The 23,259-nt window shown below is 35.3% G+C and overlaps 1 protein-coding gene across 1 annotated transcript; it reads right to left on the bottom strand.

The window, feature by feature from the left end:
• Positions 1 to 3,436: 3,436 nt before the first annotated feature.
• Positions 3,437 to 7,652, bottom strand: LOC129279377 (uncharacterized). The gene has a single exon (XM_054915505.2). It carries the CDS (start codon positions 7,622 to 7,624, stop codon positions 5,195 to 5,197), a length of 2,430 nt encoding a protein of 809 aa, XP_054771480.2. The 5' UTR covers positions 7,625 to 7,652; the 3' UTR covers positions 3,437 to 5,194.
• Between the last annotated feature and the right edge of the window lie 15,607 nt (positions 7,653 to 23,259).

Raw genomic sequence — 23,259 nt, 5'->3', positions numbered from 1 at the left:
GTAATTTTAGTGTCATGAGGAATTCCAAGTGTGTTGAATCAAAGCTGAGGGGACTTTTGATTTGACATCTATCATTATGTCATTGAATAATGAGAAATTGTAATTGATAACCCACAGATAGTTAATAGATGCAGGACTGTGTCACCATTATTTATGTGATGTACTTGGATACTTGGATTTTGATTACAATTAAATTTTATTTGTGAATATCGTTAATGGCATGTGTTCGTCATCCTTATTTTGAATTGTACTATCAGAGCATGAGACAGACATAAATATGAGTTGTCATGAATTTGAGTTGAATATGAGTTGTCGTGAAAGTGTTTCTCTCCTGTCGATGGAATGTTTTGTTGTTGTTGTTAAAGATGTTAAGTAGTTCATTATGCTGCCTGTGTTTGTGCTGTATATTGCTGTTATGTATGAACAGGATTAAAAGTTTGAGAAACAATAGAATAGTTATGACAAAGGTGTTTATATATGGCTTAATACAATGTTTTCTAATAGATGCGTACTTATCAAATCATCTTTAGCGCGGATACCCTGATCAGATGCTCGAGCATTCAAGGGTTTTCTTGCTACCGGATACCCATTTACTACACCTGAGTGGGCCGGGAGAGGCAAAATGTAGATAAACGCGTTGCCATGCAAATGGCGCAAATGCTGCGTTGGGATTTGAACCCGGACCTCAATATTGTGGTTCAAAGTCCGGGAGTCTTCTCTACTGACCCCCATGTGCATTGTTATTAACACAAGATTTTTTTACTCTTGAAACCTTCGTCAGGAGGGACGAATAATTATTACTGCCACTTTCGGAAACAAAGTTCTTTCATCCAGAAATTTTCCGACAAGCCCCCCTACCCCCCCCCCACAAAAGGAGGGTCATCAAATTATTGTCAGGGGGGGGGGGGGCTCCGCCCCTACCTAGCTGTCACGTAAGCTAATTGGGTAAACCTTTTTAGAGACTTCTTATACATTTTTTTACAGTGAGTTATCACCTCCGAAACACTATCAACAATCTGAATCAATCAGGATCAACATGATCAAGCAGGTGTTGGTGTTTTCTGAGTGGTCATCCATTTGATCAAGGGGTGTTTATGAGAGTTCATTATAGTTCATCATCATCCTTTAGCTGACGTCATCGTGTCCCCCATCGGAAGTACCTCACACTCCCCTTTCCCGGAAATGACTTGAGGTATATCGATGATAAGACACGGTGGCTGTGCAGACGTCCCCAAACATTTCCATCGATCAGGGAGAATGCCCGCCGTATATATCGAGCAATTACGATTTCGATCGATGATATAGGCTATCATTAAGACTTTATAGAAGACAAAAATGCCAAGATTTAACCCATAACCCATAACATGACCCATAACATGAGTGAGCAGGCGTGAATCCAGGGGGGGGGGGTTGCTTCTCGAAAACATATATGGAAATTTCCTTCCCCCCTGCATTAATGGTGATAATCCTTCATTATCTCTTTTTCTTTTGGGGAGGGGTGGGACTTGTCTTTTTTTAAAGTGATGCATTTTTATCATTTTGGCTTGTCAGATTTTTTTTATGAAGAAAAGGTGACCCCTTTTGGTAAATGGTTCAGCGGCTGCGAATGACTAAAACCGGACTAAATATTTGACGCTTCGAGGTAGAAATCATTACTCTGTAGGATTGTCTGGGAACTTGGATTTTATATGTTACCTGTCCCGTCTCCTTTCGATTTGTCATGATGGACTTGATTGACAGGCAAATACTGCTGGCCATTAAAAAACAAAAAAATTGTTTGTTTAACAAAGAGTCTCTTCGCCTCTCTGGTTTGAACATTACAAATACGTCTTTTATTTTGCTATATTTTAAAACAAACTTAGATCGAAACTCAATTTAGATCACTGGCGTATAAATGGGGGAGGGACACGAACAAGAATAAAATGGAGAAATGAAAGAAATGAAAAGGAAATTGTGAAATATATTATTTTCTAGAGATATTATTAAATTCTATCTCAAAATTATCTTTTTGTATCATTTTTTTTCATTATTTTTAACCCTCGATCCGCTCGCTCGCATTCTTGCAATAGTAATATTTACAGGCCAGGTTTTGCCCCCTCAATTTTTGTTTTCTAATTACGGCACTGATTTACATCATCGTTACCATGTTAAGAAGAGGGCTATCAAAAGCGGCGTATCTGGGAAAGGGCTAAAATATCCTCTTCCAATACATTCGACTCTAGGGGCATTTGTTGAAATCTCTTAAGCTTTCGACTTTTGATGTGGTCGTTGGTTGTTATCCAAGTACCTGTTTGTTTATATATTTTTTTCAAATATTTTTTCTCGCTTTTTATTTCGCACATCTTGCTGCCCCCTTGAAAGTAAAAAGTGCCCCCTTGCCCCTAAATATGCCACTTAACCGTGACTCATTTTGGCTAGTGGACACCCGAGTTCCTTTGTGTGTGTTTTTTTTTTCTTTCTTTTTCAACCGTACATTTCTTGTGATGTGCCCCTACCACTCATTCCACTAGGTCATTGTCGTCTAGGTTAGAGCATTGGAGTTAGGGTTGTGAGTTTGGCCATTTTCTCCACTTTAATTAAAAAGGCTCGAGAGTAATTTTGGTTGTCTATATGTACGTTAAATGTTTCCTATGTACTGTTCATAGTTACTTCATGGCAATTTTGGTCAAATTACCTTTCATTTCTTTCATTTATTATGACAGGCAGATTTCAATGCAAGATATTATGTAAGCATGCCTTACATAGCAGGATGAAGAAATTGAATAGACGACTAGAATAGCACACCAATGAACACTCTATGAAGGTACTTGTTGCATTTCTAAATTAAATGCATTATCCAGTTGTTATAACAATGTACTTGGCCGACTGTGAAATACCAATCGCTAGTGGACGTATTGTGTTTGTGGATGTAATGAAAAACACAATTCAAAAGAAAATATATATGCATAATCAAGACAACAGATTTGGTATTTATCTCATTAAATATTAAACCGCCATGTCACTATATATAGTACCAATGACCTTCTTATGATCATGCGCAGAATGGAACTACGAAATGACGTTGATGCGGCGGCAAGCTGCTTTGCTGAGTTCCTACGGGAGTAGAAACATTGTTCCAATCTCCACATCTTTATCTCTCTCTCCATTACTTTCATTCCTCCCTCCCCTGGTAAACTTTCTCACTCCATCCCCTCTGCCATCTGTTTTGTCTATATTCTTTCATTTTTGTGATTTTTCTTCATTAAATTAATCTCGTATAACACCAGTGATTTCCTTCAATGAACAATAACAAAATAATTTTCTTAAAGTCTGTATTTAATATAAAAATTATCCTTGATAATCTCTGTAAACACATCAACATGATACAGTGAAAACACACATTGAAAATAATTACAAAGCACAATAATATATAATTTCTCTCATTTCTACGAAAATTTTACACATCTAGATATTCTTGTAGAAATCGTAATTATACAGAATTCTAAACTCTAAAAAAATTGTCGATGTTATGCTAGGGTTCATATCACAAATCAAAGTTGTTCATTATCCCTCATGAGTGATTACTGTAAATTTTGACCATCACGAAAGTAAAAAAAATATTGCTAAAGAAAGGTGAAGTTGGGAAAATTGACCTTGAAATTATTGCGAACAAAGTAATCATCCTGCTACTTGGCCCGTGTCTACTTAATGGAAATAATCGAACTGACGAACTAATATTCCCGTTCAACATTTTAACAAACTTACAAATGAATAGATAAAGATGCAATCGAATATTAAAGACTTGGCACTAACGCAACTGTAAACAAATCCAACAACAATTTTTCTGAATACAAGTTAACACTATTTATCTTCACCTCTGATAGAACGTACATTTGGAATTTAAAAGAAAACAAAATATGACTGTTCCATCCCTGGACACGCTGGAAGTCAAATTAAGCTACAAGTCCTATTTCTCATATATCTTTTTGTGACATTGCTCAGTTGTGCAAGATAACAAATCGAAACAATCGCTTTAATCAGAAAGTAAGTCTTTTTAAATGTTTGTTCTATCTGACGTCATAATACAAAGTTTTACCATGGATAAAAAAAATTCAATTAGAGGCATCTCTTTCCACACAACGACCTTCCAACGAATGACGTCACAATAGATATCTATTACGTGGTCGAGACATGCACAATAAGAACACAATAAAATACGTGAAAAAGTCACATGACAATATTTCTTCTCGCATGTATATGCATCATTTTCGGTGTAATATTTCATCACGGAACGTTTCAAATGAGAACACGCTATATCAATATGACTAATAAGCCTTCTGTTGGTTTTAGGAAAATTGTTATACAATATCTTAAGAATTATTGTAAGTGACAAAATACGATTGAGTTTAAGCCTCTTTCAAAAACCGTGATTTGTAATCTTTTGTAAAACTTGGTAATACTTTCATAATATGAAATATCCAAAGACAGATTAATTGTATATCAATAAAATTACATACAATATATATGACTTCCATTTTTTCTTACTTGAACCACGTTACTCCCATTTGCACATTGTAATTCCTGTCTTCTCTTCCTAAAAGTTCCATTACTTTGCTTTTTTTATAAATTCAACTTCAATATTTAAGAGTGTGTCTCTATTCATCGCTATTTCTACTTGTATTTACTTGTAAAAACGATATTAGTATCTAGAACATCGAATACTGTACGATATTAGTATCTAGAACATCGAATACTGTACAATAAGGCACTTATATAATAATGATTCGAGATGATTGTTTAGGTGAAGGGCAAGACTTACTGGATAATTTTTTTCAAGAAAAAACAAATCATTCACTAATTGATGATTGTATTGACAAGAGTAGCACATATCCGATGGGGCAGCTTGTCACGTGAAATAATTTTGATGACTTGAAAACGTTTGACGGGAAAGATATAGCAGTGACCTTTTAAAAAGTAAATTTGCATACAATTTCGTGCCCTTTCTGGCGAGATATTACAGGTATGACACTGGTGACTGGTCATTATCACGACAAATTGTCGAATAGTTACTACATCCCTTCAAAAGCATACCGAGTAATATTCAATTAAATATTCATGTTACATTTTTAAAAACATCAACCCCTGCATATTAACAGCAATAAATCAATAAATCTGGCCGCTCAGTCTGTTAGATTGGATTCTTGCACAGTTCAAATCAATCTTTGCTGACATATATATTCTCATTGGTTATTTCCTTGATTGAGGCACACTGAGATTCTGTGGAGGACCTGTACCCTACGGCCCTGCGGCCAGACCCGGTGTCCATATACCCCACCATGTACATGTAGTTCTTGGGCTTTCGATAGTTCACGTACTCCGATCCAGGATGCGACTCATAATACGCATCGTAAGATCGTACTGAAGACGCTTGCCTTGGGGAAAACCCGTGATCGGTGAGTGCTTCGTAGAAGTCGGATCCACCCGAACTCAGAACAGATGACGAGGTGGGTTCGCCGGATTGTACGAAATCGCGAGATCTTGTGTTAAACTTTCCGCGGGTGCGAACTACCGCAATGGGTTCGGGGACGCCGGTACAGGTCCGGTCTTTCAGGGAATAGTTGAGATTCTTGGAGCAGCAGAGGCAGAATGTGATTACGCAAAGGGCTACGGTGGCTTGGAAGGTTGTCACAATTGCAACTACCATTGGTACAGGGCTGCATTTGGTATCATATGGAGGATGAGAGTGTTCATGATGAGGATCCGCATCTTGTCCAAAGTGATGCTCTGTGGAGGAGTTGATACTGGGTTTAAATGATGGTTTCTTCGGTGCCTCTTCGTGACACGGGCATGCAAGAGTCAACCTGGCCGGTAACATTTTTACACTGTTAAGCGCCTTACGGACGATGCATCGGTAGGTCCCGTGGTCATACGCCTGCAGATTATTGATAATCAACGAACCTCTCTTGGTGATACCATAGCGAGATACATTCGATATAATTAGCTTGCCATGAGGCGTAAGCCACTTAATCTTGGAGTCATTCATGTTATGGATATGGACTGGACAGTGAATTGTCACAGAAGATCCTTTCAGACCCCAGGACTGAGGAGGTCCTCGAGGTATTTCCGCTGGTGTCGGGGTAGATCTGTACGGATCTGTGGTCTCGTACGAAACCGTTGTAGTAACATAATCATCTCGATGACCATGTTGATGTCCGTTGTTCCTATCTGGATGATTCCTACTGCCCGCCTGAGGTGTAGGGCGTGGAAGTTCGTTGAAACTTCCATTAACCCTTGAGCTGCTATCAGTTTCATTTACGATCGGACTGTCTAGAACATTACCTCTGGATGTGTCTTTTTGAGAGGACTCAGTCATTGTTGGTGGTGTGAAATGCGTAAACCCATCTGCACTCCTTGCTTCACTTGCTACGATATGTGATTCAGTTGTAACAACTGGCGATAGTGTTCCTCTAGGCGTTAAAGGTTCAATAGGGATATGTGTTTTGGGTACTGTGGAGGAAGCACCAGAATCAGCCCTCACTGTACCACTCCCGTGTACGCTTTCGCTTATGCCTCCTTCAGTTGACGTCACACTTGTCTTAGAAACAGATCCGTGCGACAATTCCGAAAACGAAGCAAAAAATTCACTATATTCAGATGTTGACTCCGAATGTATTTCAAGTTGAGCAGAGGTGTGACTCGCCGCTTCATCAGGATCGGCTGCATGGGATGGGTCATTAACTTCCCGACTGATGGGAAGGTTTCGTTCTCTGGTGGGACATGGCAGAGGCTCCTGGATATGATACATTGGGGTTCCTTGGATATGTTCTGGTCCATGGCATAATGCATAACTCTCATAGGCCTCATAAAGGTTGTCTCTGAGCCACATCCGAAGGAACTCTAGACGACAATCACAGGTGAGACGGACATGTTCTAGCCGAATGTGAGTGATCTGTGGTAGGTATGGTAAGATATTTGGAAGGGTCACGAAAGGATTTTCCGCGAGAGACAGTGTCACTAGATTTACCAAACCGCGGAAGGCTTCTTCGTTGACGGCCGATATCCGATTCCCGTAGATGTACAAACGCTGTAATCTCTGCAGCGGGAAAAACATATTGGCGTACAGAGTTGTCAATTTGTTGTAGTTCAGTTTCAGGCTGATGAGATGTGTCATGCCTGCAAATGTTCCAGGGGCTATGGACTCGATCTCGTTGTTGGCGAGGTACAACTTCTGGATGGACGAGAGACCGTTGAACATACCACCATAGAGGTGACGCAGTTTATTGGCACGTACGTCAAGCAATTGCAGTTGGTCCAGGTTGCTGAAAGCACCCGGTGCTATGTTAGCCAAGGCGTTCTGTCGCAGATCCAGGATTCGGAGTCTTGGGAAGCTCTGGAAGGCGAGAATCTTGAGATGGGTTAGATGGTTGTTGGCCATGTTAAGGTGCCTCGTTTCTGTTTGGCAGCATGGGTCGGGTACGCACTGCAGCATCTGACCCTCACATGACAGTCTGGCGTTCTGGATGTTCGTCTCACAATCAGACACACACGTTTGTGTGTGTTGTGTATTACCATGATTACTCTGGAATCCATTGTTCAGGCAGACCTTAATCACGTTAATCATCAAAACCAATGTCAGGCCCTTCATTGTGGAAGAAGTGGTTGCTAGCACCTGTCCGTCCTGAGGAAATATGAAAGAAAAGGGGGGAACAGAATTCAATTTGCCGTTACACATAAGAGAGATCACCACTAAAGTGTTAGCATTGATTTCGTAAAATAAGATTGAACTTGTATTGAGATGGAGACACAGAGACGGACGGGGAGGGGTGAGGTAAGACGGTGGGGGATAGAGAATGGGATCTGATTTGATAGCAAAAAGAAGATGTAGAGCGAGACTATCAAAATAAATCATTCTTGAAAACCCGATGCACAAAATTAAAAGTACAAGAGCCGTTCGAAGAGTATGACATTTCATAATCATCTTGCATGATCAAAATTCGAACGATGATCTGGAGATACTAAGCACCAGTTTAGAACAACCCTTTTGGGATGTGCGTCTACGGGGTTATCCTGATTAGATTCAAGAATCCTATCCATTCATTCGTCTCATATTCAATCTCTGAATGTGGCAGCCCCAATCAGTTCCAATCTTCCGATTTGATATCTTGATATTGATGTATGTTGTACAAGTTTTATATTTTCCTTATAATTCTTTGAGGATCTTAGCAATGAGGTACCATATTCGAAGGAACTATTTCCAAACGGAGCTACATGATTTTTGTAGTGTTATTTCTAGTTTATTAGTCAGTAGTGTAAGACAGTGTCAATGGTGCTATATTCAAGGGAGTGTAAAACTTGTAAAAAGTGAAAAACGAAAGAATGAATACTATAAAGAAAATGACTAGAAAGTTAATGTGAGGAGCATCATAATATGATTCTAACAGTGATGTAGTAATTTTAATGCAGATGATAGTTATCAGAAATAATGAAACGAAGAACAATGATCATATAATATACAGGGTGATTCTAAAAAAAGGTAACCGAAGTTCAAAGGTCAGCTATAGTCAAGAATAAATGATTTATTCTTGTGATTTTTATTCTACACAAGTGAGTAACTCATCACCTTTAATTTGACACCTTGCTTGCGTCACAATTGTCACGGCTCAGAGAGTTTTGGTCCTTCGAAGACGAAGGGTATAGAATGTTACTTAGCTCGTGTCTAGCTACAATTTTGGTTGAGCACATCCTTGGTGACTTGCAGGCACATGTTTGTCATGAGATGGATGTTCTTCGTCACAATCCCGCAACGCAAGACATGTGGCGTTGACAGGGGATATACTGTGAAAACGTTGAAGGTATTGGTGCAAAAGGTAGGGATGAATAACTTGCTCAACGAAGGTTGAAGCTAGGCAATTGATATGGAGGCGCCAGTCACTCCAAAATAGTTAAAAGATGGGATAGCATCCCAGCATTGCACTAAAATTTGAAGGGAAAAACTATGATGAAACTAAAACCTTACAACAAAGTTGGTTTCGTGCATGTACATTAAAACCCAAAACTTGGAAAAGTAAGTTTTGTACCCTTCGCCTGCGAAGGAGCAGAACTCTTTGAGCCGTGACAATTGTGACACAAGCTAGGTGTCAAATTTAAGTTGATGAGTTACTCAGTTGAGGAGAATTAGAAATCACAAGAATAAATCATGTATTCTGGATATGGTTGACCTTTGAACTGGGGTTACCTTTTTTTTTTAGAAACACCCTGTAGTATGATGAATTATAATAGCGTCTGAAGCCTGCACAAAATTCATATTAGGAATTACTTCGAAAGGGACCTGAAACAGACACTTTGAATATTCTTATTAATGTCTACCTCAGCAAGGAATTAATATGTGTTGAATTTATCTAATGAATGTGGGAGTAATTCAATGATCAATATACAAGATAATTGAAAATCATCAGTTAAACTTACATTGAAATTAGTTAGTGAAAATATGCATTTACCGAAAGTGACAGAGAAGAAATTTTCGTTTCAAAATTGATATGTAAAAATTATCTTCAAGGTAATCTGAGCCATTGATGGAAAGTAATTTCCTTTTTCATTTGGAGTTACAGAAACGTAAAAGAAAATCCGTGGGTCAGATGAGCTCAGCTTTGAGGAAGAGAAGGGTCTCGTAAACTAATGTAACATATTGGAGACCTGAACCCAAAATATCGTTATAAAGCTTTATAATCAGATATAAAGTTAAATAATCAATCAATGGTTACTCAATTTATTTTTCAAATTTATTTTAAGCGTACCATACATCAATATAAATATATAAATATAAATATAAATATAAATATATATATATATATATACATATATTATTATTATATTTTTATTGTACATATTCAAATTTGCACGTTTTAGCCTTTGGCTGTGTATCATGCGTCTAGTAATCCTTTTTAAGCCTTTTTTATACAACGCTGTTTACTTTTATGAAATTCACAGCAGTTGCTTAACCGTTTAAGTAAGCATGTTAAGTGTTTAAAATCTTAAACAACAAAATGTGATTTTGATATTCAATCTTAAATAAATCAAGCATGGTTGGTTATAATCTTAAATGCTTATTTAAACTTCTGTAAGGTTCATATAGTAAACAGCGTTATATAAGAAAATTACGTTTTTCTGTGTGTGACCTTATTACATAATGCCACACTACATAAATAGGTGTCTACTACCATGGACCTATTACTATATATATATATATATATATATATATATATATATTTGCATTTATATATATATATATATATATATATATACATATATGTATATATGATATATATATATATATATATATATATATATATATATATATGGACCATGCTCTTTAAACTCCCCGAATGTGTTACACGTTTCGAAACCCCAAGGTGCAATGAACTCCAGTTTGTTGGGGTGTCAATAGTTTCCTTATCGCGGATATAAATCCCTAAAATACATTTCATTTCTCTTTTGATATCAATCGAGAAATTGTTTCCGTTAACGCGGGGGACATGTATGTTGGTCCGTACGTGCAGCTTTTAAGGCGAATTACAGGAAGGGAATTATTGACGCAGTTTTCACTGTCCGCGGTTTAAGTCCATACCCACTCAAACCCTTCCTTTCTCTCACGCAAGAAGCACATGGGTGTGCTTTGTTGGATGCAAGGGGTTAACCGTCGTTCGCTCATTGAGGGAAATGGTTCCTGGCAAAGCGGTCTACATCATTGACGTCACATCGAAGTAGGTTATATTTCACCGACATAATTCTTAAAGGAATGGAATATCACACTTTAAAAAGATTTGACTGAATTTTTTTGTAAAATTAACCGGAATAGAATTATATTAGTTTTAACGAGTCCATGAAGAGGATTGTTACTATTCTAACATAGACCGAGTCAGTGCGTGATCTATTGATCTTTTTTTCTTCATTTTTTTATAACAGAAATGATCCACTTCACTCAAAGAATACATAGGAATTATGTAGGCTTAGATCTCGTCCGATCTTTAAAGGTTTTACTTAAACTTTAGTTATATCGTACACAGTGCGTTTCGTCCAAGTAGCGGCACCATGATTTTTAGAGTTGGGATAGGGGTGAAGGGCAAGAGAAAATGTTGGAGGAGGCAAGGGCGGTATCCCCCCTCCCACAATGCCCACAAAGGTGCTGCCGCTGCAACTTCCCCCGATCCCACCCACCCGATATTTCACAATAATGAATATGATATGCTTCTTTTTCTGTTAGCCAGATTATTACAGAGAATATTCGCAAAATTTATACATTTTTTTTATTGTATACAGGTTTAGTGACGGTGTATTAATTCATTGGAAGAGATAAAACTGTGTAGCTCCATTGCAAGAAGGGATAAAGTTCATTCAAACACATTCCCTAAACAAGTAAGGTGACTGATTCAGGTCGTTTTATGGCCACCGCCCTCATGAGGTACCTTGTCGGCCCACGCTACATCATTTATAAATGTTTTCAAATGAACGACACACCAATAGCTGGAATAAAATTAAAATACCCAAGGACTTTAAGATGTTTGTTATATCTCCTTTGTTGTAATGAATTCATTGTCAACCCATTTTATTAGATTTACACAGAAATCACACAAAATCAATATTGTGATGACAATTATTTTGTTTTGATTCGAATAAAAGCTGAGTAAAATACGGCCTCAAGTTGCCTTAACATCCATGAATCCTGTAACTCATACAAAAAAAAAAATAAAGTTGAATTTTGTAATTGAGTTTGAAAAATAAAAATACGTTTCAAAACGAGGCGAAATGATATCATAAATAAGCAAATGACTCGGAGAGCATGTATAGACAATGAATTTAAGTGAGCAAATGAAATCATTATTGATCTAATAATGGCAAACATATAACACATAAGCAAGATCAGGGGCGGATTCAGGATTTTCCAAAGGGGGGGGGGATTTTTCCGAGGACAAAATTGACAAGCAAAAAAACAAAGAAGGTTTTTAACCATAAAGTCAGGATATTTCGTCCCCGAACAAAATTTGACAAGCAGAAAAAAAAGGTCGTCACTTTCAAAAGGGAGGGGGGCACACTTCTGTTTTGACGGCACTTTAACATTACAAATTTTAATTTTGCATCTGAAAGTGGGGGGGGGGGGGCACGGGCCGGCTTCCCCCCCCCCCCCCCTGGATCCGCCAGTGAGCAAGATCGCATGTCCCAATGTACTTTTAATAAATAAGCAAAAGCGCGTGGTGGGAATGAGAAAGAAATGAAAGAAACATGTGCTGGGTTCATGATTCAAAGTGTTGAAAATTGTCGTTATATGATTCTTGTACTTTTTACTTTTTAGACGTTCGGGAAACTTGTTTCAGAGAAAAGCAGAGTATGAAAAAAAAAAGCTCCCTATATGATTTTCAAAGTAAATATATTTTCATTAATAATGATGACAATAATAATAACACTTATTTACCCAGGGTAGCCAATCTCAGCTGTAAGCTGTTCTTCCAGCGGGCCCTACATAGCATAACTTTTTATTATTACCGTTCTCCATTCTCATCAAGCGCCTGGCAAGATGACAGAAGGTCCCTATTTGTAAAGTCTTTGGTATGACTCGGCCGGGGATTGAACCCACGACCTCCCGTCCATGAGGCAGGCGCTCCTATACCACTGAGCCACAATGCTAGTTTTCATTATCATTATGTACGTTGAAAAAGGTGTATAACAATTTATTGTTCAATGTGTTACATGAGGCGAAAATAAATGTTTATTTGAATTGAACATAATTAGTATTTGATTTTGATATGCAGAGAGGCCTAGTGGAGGTTTAATTGTTTCCTTTTCCTGATTTTTTTAATGGATTTTAATTATAAAGAAAACCAAACTGCCAAATATTAATCTTAAATTGAATAAGTTTGGCTTGCATCGCCCTACATGACGCCTCATTTACTACAGCACGCCTACTACTTATAAAGGACCTATTTCATCGATCATAAATTCATAATTAAAGTATGCTCATATGAGTTTTTCTAAGGTTTTTATTCTCCCTTCATCAATAAATGATTCGACGATCGATGTTATCTGTATTCCATATTCAAATAACCTTGGATCTATCTGAATTTAGAAATATCAATAATCTGATCTGCATATGAAACGTTGTCATTACAGCATTGCATGAAATAAATGTGACATCTTTGAACTGATACGATTCTTATCATATGCACGCTGTCATCATTTCTTCTGTATTTGAAGCCGTAATATATCTGTAAAAAAAGTTATATGTCATTATACATTCTAAGTTAAGCCATCGAAGAGTGATGAAAATGTAGAGTACTTTAAGTACGGAGAGATTATTAATTTGTCAAAAACTTGGCATTTAAGATGAATTTTGCTGATAAAAATTCTTATCGTATATAGACTGCCACTTCTTATAGAGTATTAGTATGTAGTTATTAATTAATGCGTGGTTATGTCAACGATTTGTCTGGATAAGAAGTCCAGATATATCTCAGTAGAATGAGAAATTAAAATTGTGTTCCAGAAATGAATTCGTTTACAATCTGTGTCTCTCACTAAACAGTAAAAACTTTGAATTTTTATACAACGCTCTATACTGAACCACCCATAGTAGTTGAATATATTATACAACTGGAACGCCTCTGGCAGTGTCGCCTACATTACGCGATTCAATACAGCAGCAGTATGAGGCGCCGAATGTACCAATATTATATAGAACAATTATTTGTTATATAATCATTATTTATTAAATAATAACTATTATTTATATATAATTTACATTTTATTTGTAAATAACTACTATTATATAAAATATCATTTCTAATTATTTATATATAATTCCAAGTAATACTTCATTATTTGTAAATAATAATAGTTCGACATTCCATTATTTATAAATAATGATTATTTGTTTTTCATTATTTATAAATAATGATTATTTGTTTTTCATTATTTATAAATAATGATTATTTGTTTTTCATTATTTACAAATAATGATTATTTGTTTTTCATTATTTATAAATAATGATTATTTGTTTTTCATTATTTATAAATAATGATTATTTGTTTTTCATTATTTACAAATAATGATTATTTGTTTTTCATTATTTATAAATAATGATTATTTGTTTTTCATTATTTATAAATAAGTATTATTTGTTTTTCATTATTTATAAATAATGATTATTTGTTTTTCATTATTTACAAATAATGATTATTAGTTTTTCATTATTTATAAATAATGATTATTTGTTTTTCATTATTTATAAATAATTTGTTGAGTTTTCCATTATTTATAAATAATGATTATTTGTTAAATAATGAAAACGTCTACTTCATTATTTATAAATAATTTTTTCGAGTGCACAATTATTCTCATTATTTATAAATAATCATTATTTAATGTTCGAGTTTTCCATTATTTATAAATAAAGATTATTTGTTAAATAATGAAATATCTACTTCATTATTTATAAATAATAATTTTGTTTCAATATCCCATTATTTATAAATAATCATTATTTATAAACAATTTTTACAGTTTGCCATTATATACAAATAATCATTATTTATATACAAATAACCATTATTTATTAAATAATGCCATTATTTATTAAATAATGGAAAACTCGCTATAACATGCAAATGTGGGACCGCCCATGATATGAATATTCATGATGCGATTTCCTTTTTCGTGATTTTTCTTCACGAATTTTTGTCCATTTCCTCTTCATAATGACATTTCTTGAAGCAATTTTCTAGGGATATGGTCTGATTGTAATATTCTTCATTTTCTATATAACTTCGTCTTCGTAGAAATATCAAAAAGTGTAATTTTATACGATTTTTCCTACAGTTCACAATCCCCATAGGCGCGCGTGTACGGTAGGGACAACCGGTGAATCGACGGAGTGCTCTTCATCGAAATACTACGTTGGTTGGTCCCCGGAAGTGGCGGGTGGAATTTAGCCCGAATCCTCGATGGAAGTCGATCAAGTGCATATGAGCTGAGAGAGTGAAATATCAGTGTACTTGTACAGGCCCTTCTACTTTTTATAAATATTTCTTGTTGCTTTTTTTGTTAAGTTAATTTTTCCTGGTGTAGAGATAAGTTTCAGTTCTAATAATGCACTTCAAATACATTTTGGAGTGTCTGTTTGAGGCGTTTGGGGCGATTTCACCCTGGCCCCAAAATGCTCGCAACGACAATACGGGGGCTTGATGACCCCTAAATTTTTAAAAACTTATTTTTCTATTGAAAATTATCACAAAATTCACCAAAAGTGTGCACGAAAGCCTTCGTATTTCACTTTTAAAACTCCAAAAAGTGCCAAAATGACAAGCTTGGTCGCTTCGCTGTGTCGACGCTTTCAACTTGAGAACGTTTACGCGTCTGCTTCCCCCCCCCCCCCCTCCTCCGAAAGAAATTCTGTATACGGCCATGCTCTAAAGAGCCTGGCACATTGATTTATGTATACTTCATTTTCATTATTTTTATCTCATTATCATCATGGCCTTACGCAGAATTTTTTCCGGGGGGGGGGGGGGGGTGGGGGGAGCAGGACACGCGTAAACTTTCTCATAAAAATCTTGAAAAAGCGAAGCGACCAAGCTTGTCATTTGAGCTTGGTCGCGTCGCTGTCTCGCTTTCAAGATTTTTTTGAGAAAGTTTACGCGCGTCCTAGCTGCTCCCGCCCCCCCTGGAAAAAATTATGCGTAAGGCCATGTTGATAATGAGATAAAAAATAATGAAAATGAAAGTATACATAAATCAATGTGCCAGGCTCTTTAGAGCATGGCCGTATACAGAATTTCTTTCGGAGGAGGGGGGGGGGGGGATATATCAAAGCAGACGCGTAAACGTTAATTCTCAAGTTGAAAGCGACAGCGAAGCGACCAAGCTTGTCATTTGGGCACTTTTTGGAGTTTTAAAAGTGAAATACGAAGGCTTTCGTGCACACTTTTGGTGAATTTTGTGATAATTTTCAATAGAAAAATAAGTTTTTAAAAATTTAGGGGTCATCATGCCCCCGGCCGTATTGTCGTTGCGAGCATTTTGGGGCCAGGGTGAAATCGCCCCAAACAGACACTCCAAAATGTATTTGAAGTGCATTATTAGAACTGAAACTTATCTCTACACCAGGAAAAATTAACTTAACAAAAAAAGCAACAAGAAATATTTATAAAAAGTAGAAGGGCCTGTACAAGTACACTGATATTTCACTCTCTCAGCTCATATGCACTTGATCGACTTCCATCGAGGATTCGGGCTAAATTCCGCCCGCCACTTCCGGGGACCAACCAACGTAGTATTTCGATGAAGAGCACTCCGTCGATTCACCGGTTGTCCCTACCGTACACGCGCGCCTATGGGGATTGTGAACTGTAGGAAAAATCGTATAAAATTACACTTTTTGATATTTCTACGAAGACGAAGTTATATAGAAAATGAAGAATATTACAATCAGACCATATCCCTAGAAAATTGCTTCAAGAAATGTCATTATGAAGAGGAAATGGACAAAAATTCGTGAAGAAAAATCACGAAAAAGGAAATCGCATCATGAATATTCATATCATGGGCGGTCCCACATTTGCATGTTATAGCGAGTTTTCCATTATTTAATAAATAATGGCATTATTTAATAAATAATGGTTATTTGTATATAAATAATGATTATTTGTATATAATGGCAAACTGTAAAAATTGTTTATAAATAATGATTATTTATAAATAATGGGATATTGAAACAAAATTATTATTTATAAATAATGAAGTAGATATTTCATTATTTAACAAATAATCTTTATTTATAAATAATGGAAAACTCGAACATTAAATAATGATTATTTATAAATAATGAGAATAATTGTGCACTAGAAAAAATTATTTATAAATAATGAAGTAGACGTTTTCATTATTTAACAAATAATCATTATTTATAAATAATGGAAAACTCAACAAATTATTTATAAATAATGAAAAACAAATAATCATTATTTATAAATAATGAAAAACTAATAATCATTATTTGTAAATAATGAAAAACAAATAATCATTATTTATAAATAATGAAAAACAAATAATACTTATTTATAAATAATGAAAAACAAATAATCATTATTTATAAATAATGAAAAACAAATAATCATTATTTATAAATAATGAAAAACAAATAATCATTATTTATAAATAATGAAAAACAAATAATCATTATTTGTAAATAATGAAAAACAAATAATCATTATTTATAAATAATGAAAAACAAATAATCATTATTTATAAATAATGAAAAACAAATAATCATTATTTATAAATAATGGAATGTCGAACTATTATTATTTACAAATAATGAAGTATTACTTGGAATTATATATAAATAATTAGAAATGATATTTTATATAATAGTAGTTATTTACAAATAAAATGTAAATTATATATAAATAATAGTTATTATTTAATAAATAATGATTATATAACAAATAATTGTTCTATATAATATTGGTACATTCGGCGCCTCATACAGCAGTGATGACTGAACAGAACTATTGAACAATCATTCACAAAAAAATTGATGTAACCTTGTAATGGAAATTGTCACTTTTATCATGCTAAAACATTTCGTCTGGCATTCATACAAAGGCCTCCTTTTCAAATAAATATATACATCGGGACTATTCCCTCCTTTTCTGACAATGTCCTGTTGATTTACCCCTGTCTATCCTGAAATTACCAATGACCCCACCGTTACCCCCCCCCCCCCCCTCCTCTCCTCCCCAGATTGGAGCAAACAATATTACCTTGACATACAGTGTGAGGAAGGATGCGAATTTCATCTCAATCAATCCCGATGCTGAGAGTATCCGGAATCACGTGGATTCGCTCTGTTTTCATATTTCTTTCAAACTTATTTTATTTATTGAAAATAATATATATACTTCATATTCAGAGGCACAATGGATTGATAGAATGATCTTTTTACGAGTCGCGAAAGACGGATTGAGAAACACTGATGAAAAAAAGAGAAAAGGTGAAACTATAAAGAGTTGGCCGGCATCAAGGTCGATTTTGTTCAGTATAAAGATCGATGGTCTTTAATGTCGGGGGGTACCGGAATAATCTTTCAATATTTCGTTTAACCCACTAATTTTGATCTCCCACGTTAATTAAATTATACATTATTCATTTATTCGTCTATTCATGTATTTATTTACTCATCTATTTATTTATTTATTCATTCATTCATTTTTTTTATTCCTTCGTTTATTCATTTATTATTTCAATCATTCATTTATTTATTTATTCATCTATTCATTTATTTATTTATCTATTTATATATTCATTCATTTATCCATTTATCTATTTACTATACATTCATTTATCCATTTATATATCTAACTATTCATTCATTTATCTATTATTTACCAATTCATTCATACACTCGATCAATCATTTCTTACTTAATCCTTCATTTTACCAAGGGACCGTGACACAGGAACTTTAAAGAGTGATCACCCTTTAATAGGGAGGAGGGGTGACACAAGAAATTTAAAAGTACCCAAGCGCTCCATACTAAACGATCAGTTTATAAACTGAAGTGAAGGTGATAACTGAGAGAGCGGAAAGCAGATTAATATCCACTCTTAGGAACTAGGTTATCACAGGAATGGTCCGACTTCGTGATTAAAGAAAAGGCAACGTGATCATTTTAAGAGTATCATTTTCTATACAGTCTAGATTAATTTAACCTACTTCTTGCAAAATGTCAGGGAATATTAATCGCCTGAAGGGGATGTGGAGGGATAAGATGAACTATTTAGTGAAACTTTCAAGCGAGCGAAGAGAGCGTGCATAAATTCTACAAGTTTAACTATATATCTTGACTTTGACCATGTTGATTTGACATGGACGTAGCTAACTTCGACCAGATATCAGAAGAAAATTGATGAAAACTATGTTACAATGTACAACCATATGACTAAAAAATATTACACTGTAAAAAATGAAGTGCTATTTTAGCACTTAAAGTGCTTGTTTAGTGACTGCACAACGAGTGCTGATTTTCTAGTTTAAATTTGAACAAAAAAATCAGCACTCGTAGTGCAGTCACTATACAAGCACTGTGAGTGCTAAATTAGCACTTCATTTTTTTAGTGTATAATTAATAAAACGTTTTGTGATTCCACCAGGTGTTTAGGTCCTCCTGGTGCGATAGCGCACATTATCGACGACGATGCAAAGTGATAAAAAAATCATCTTGTTTATTAATAAAGTGTTGCATATTAATTTAAATGTTGTATGAATAACGATACTCTATTACTACTGCTGCTGCTGCTACTACTACTTCTACTACTGTTACTACTACTTCTACTGCTGCTGTTGCTGCTGCTGCTACTCTACTACCATTGATAATGATAATAAGTACATGTATAATGACGATAATATTGATAATAATATTGATAGCAATAAGAACAATTATGTCATTAACATCCAGTTCTTAACACAAAGTAAATAATTCAAAATACACTAATATATATGAAACGAGAATTAAGTTTAAATCAAGAAATGAAATATTTTATAAGCAATCGGACCGATTCATGATCCATCGAAAAGCAGAGCTGGAAGTCAAGTGAGTAGTAACATGAAGTCCACAAAGAGAAAAGACAAAATTATGGGTTGATAATGATACAAACGTATGTTGGGACTTCTCCTGGGGACTTCTTGGGCTAAAACCCCCTTCCCGCTCTCACCAAACTTCTTCGCGAAGATGGACGTTATCTTTATAGCGTCATCTTAACGGTCATTGTGATGTGGATGAATCGGAAATTGAAGAGAAACGAAAATTGAGATTGTCGTGGTGGATAAGATTGAGATAAGAGAAGCTGAAGGGGAAGGTTAAGTGGTCTCCGAGGGAGATCCAACATCCCTTGACCTTTCGCGAACCTTCGTAGTAAGAAAATAGTAATCATAACTTAAGTATAAAGTGGTTCGATGTTGGTCATCCATGAGTAATATTGATGAGGAGAAAAGAATGAAGGGGGAAGAGGTTGAAAGGGGACATGGGGAGGCAGATGGCTACAAAACCAAGTTTGATATCGGAGAAAAAAAGGGAAGCAATATACATGTATAAAGACTAACTCGTGTAGAATAGAAAAAAAAGACATGCACTTGTATTTCAATCTTTATCTGAATTAAGTTCAGTCTCGTTTACCTTGTCGTTTGCATGAATGAAATATTTGCTTGTGGATCGAGGTAGTATGATCATAATATACCAAATATTTGTTGTTGTTTTTTTCTTTACATAATGCAGCCCCAATGTAGCCTCCTCTCCCCCCCCCCTCACTGTATCTCTCTCTCTCTCTCCCTGTCACTCTTTATGTATCTCTTTGTCTCTCTATTTCCTCTCATCCTCCCCTCCCCTCCTCATCTCTTTGTCAATTTCTTTCCTCTTTCTCACCCCTCCCCCTCTCTCCCTGTCTCTCTCCCCCATGTCAATTCCTCTCTTTCATACATGTCACACCTCTTTATTTACCCCTTCCTTAACTCTTTCCCTCTCTTTTCCCTCTCAATCTTCTTGGTTAATGACCTCTTGGCTACCTTAAGAGAAAAGCTTATACTACTGTCACTACAACGAATCGACTCCAAACCTATCAAAGCTATTACGATATTCTGCATGGCATGCACTCGATCGATTTGTGGTCGGTATCGTTGATGTGACTGTCCGACTGCAAGCATAACAATCCCACGTGACTTTGGGATGATAATCGAAAGAATCTTCTGCGGAAATTTCTCTCAGTGCATCCCTCCTCATAATACAAGATGCACCCGTTCTCTGTTACTAATTATATCGCACGTCAAACAGACCTTGATGGCACAGATTAAAACAAATAAAATGCTAGTCTCGGGCGTTACACTCTAAAAAAAACAGCTTAAACCAATATTTAGTTGGGGGGGGGGAGAATATAACCGAAAAAAATACATTTCGGCTTTCAATATAATTTCAGCACAGAGTTAGAACATGGCCAAAGTAGACTTCAGAATACTGGCCGTAGTTACTACGTAAAAATACTCTAAATTGCATAACGACTGTGTTCAATCAAAGCATTTTCACGGAGTGCATAAATATTCTGTTCATACGTCACGATTATTGGACAGAATACACATATATAATTGTCTTTATACACACTCATGGATACTGGGGCTGTGGAATGATTTTGAAGGCGGGGGAAGGGGCTGACTTTTGAAAATCACAATCAGATGTCAATTTTACGTTTTTGTACAATTTTATAGAAAAATGTGGTGGGAGGGGGGGGGGGGCTGAATCCCCCATCCCCGTTCAGCGGCCCCTCGAATAATTGTTCTGTAGGGTGTGCTTAATCATAGAGGCTGTGTCAGTATGCCTATATATACATAATAAAATAATTAATAGAAGCATTTCATCGTCAACCTTTATTGGCAAAAAGGCAGAGGACTGAATAAAAAAAATCATTATCGAAGTTCAAATACCCCTGATCTTTCATCGAGTTTATAAACTTTTCATCATATTTATCCGGGAAGTTTTGTTGTTTACGTCTTGCAAACATACGACCAACGCCCTTTAAAAAATAATGATGAAGGGGGTCATCGTGTTCGTATAAAACATACTGCAACATCATAAATTATCATTAAACTTATATCAAGCTTTTTAAGAATTTTTAAAGAGAAGGCTCGTTATAAGAACATTGGAGTACTTGGGTCTATTTGTCATATGATATCACATTTCAACAGGCGAAATTGGGAGGAGCATAACAGCAGATTAAAAAAATCTCAAACCCAAGAATAAGTAAAATAATGCGAACAATAAGTGGGACGTGTTGACATACATGGGAGATAGTTGATATACGGACGGAAACGGTGAAGGACCGGATAATTCTTACTAACAATAAACCCCCCAAACTCGTATTATATCACTTCCCAGCTGAAAACGACAGATAAACTACCGTAAGGCAAAATAATATGAGATGGGCGTACAGAAGCTTATAAAATAATTGATGAAAAGATATCTTTTCGACTTGAATAAATAGCTTAATTTAATATGATGTTTGTGAGCACACGAAGCACGCGGTGTCTTTGAGGGATAAATAAATCAACAAATTAATGTATAAATAAATATTAAAGAAGATTAAATAGATAAATAAATAAATAAATAGATAAATGAATAAATAAATAAATAAATAAATAAATAAATAAATAAATAAATAAATAAATAAATGAATGAATGAATGAATGAATGAATGAATGAATGAATGAATGAATGAATGAATGAATGAATGAATGAATGAATGAATGAATGAAGAAAGAAAAAAAGAAAGATTGAAAGCTAACATTTTAAAAACATTTTTCACAAAATTCACACACTTGGTCGTTAAAATTCCAATTAGTGTCTGTTAATGTATAGAATAAGGCTGGGATCTGAAGATGATTTCGGCCTGCGTATCATTAGTCTGCAGGCACAGACCCTGATTGAAGCTTTTATGGGTCTTCACAGAAGACTAGCACAAATAAAACTTGCTTTTACGATTTAAAGGTCAAGTCTACCCCAGAAAAATGTTGATATGAATAAATAGAGAGAAATCAAACTAGCATAACGCTGAAAATTTCATCAAAATCGGATATAAAATAAGAAAGTTATGGCAGTTTAAAGTTTTGCTTATTTTTTACAAAACAGTGGTATGCACAACTCAGTGTCATGCAAATGAGTCAGTCGATGGTGTCCATCGCTCACTATTTTTTTTTTTTTTATTGTTTGAATTATACAATATTTCGTTTTTTACAGATTTGGCAACAAGGACCAACTTGACTCAACCATATAGTATTAAACAACGCTAATTCCACATTTTCAGGGAGGAACTAATCGTTGTTTCACCTGACAATGAGGAGAAAATTAGAATATTTCATATTTCATATAATAAGATACAAAAGAAATAGTGAGTGGATGACGTCATCAGTCTCCTCATTTGCATACTGACCAGGATGTGCATATAACTGTTTTGTGAAATTAAGCGAAACTTTAAAATGTCATAACTTTCTTATTTTACATCCGTTTTTGATGAAATTTTCAGTGTTATGCTAGCTGGATTTTTCTCTTATTATTCATATCAACTATTTTTCGGGGATGGACTTGTCCTTTAAATATTGGACTTGTCCTTTAAGGGACCTTCTGTATACCATGCATGGAGCTATTAACACAAAGCTCCATGTGTATACAAGTTATTGGCATGGCCCTTAGG

Source organism: Lytechinus pictus, chromosome 1 (genome assembly GCF_037042905.1).
Source record: "Lytechinus pictus isolate F3 Inbred chromosome 1, Lp3.0, whole genome shotgun sequence".
Taxonomy (NCBI): domain Eukaryota; kingdom Metazoa; phylum Echinodermata; class Echinoidea; order Temnopleuroida; family Toxopneustidae; genus Lytechinus; species Lytechinus pictus.
Note: the sequence above shows the minus strand (reverse complement) of the source record. Positions and strands in the feature narration are given on the sequence as shown.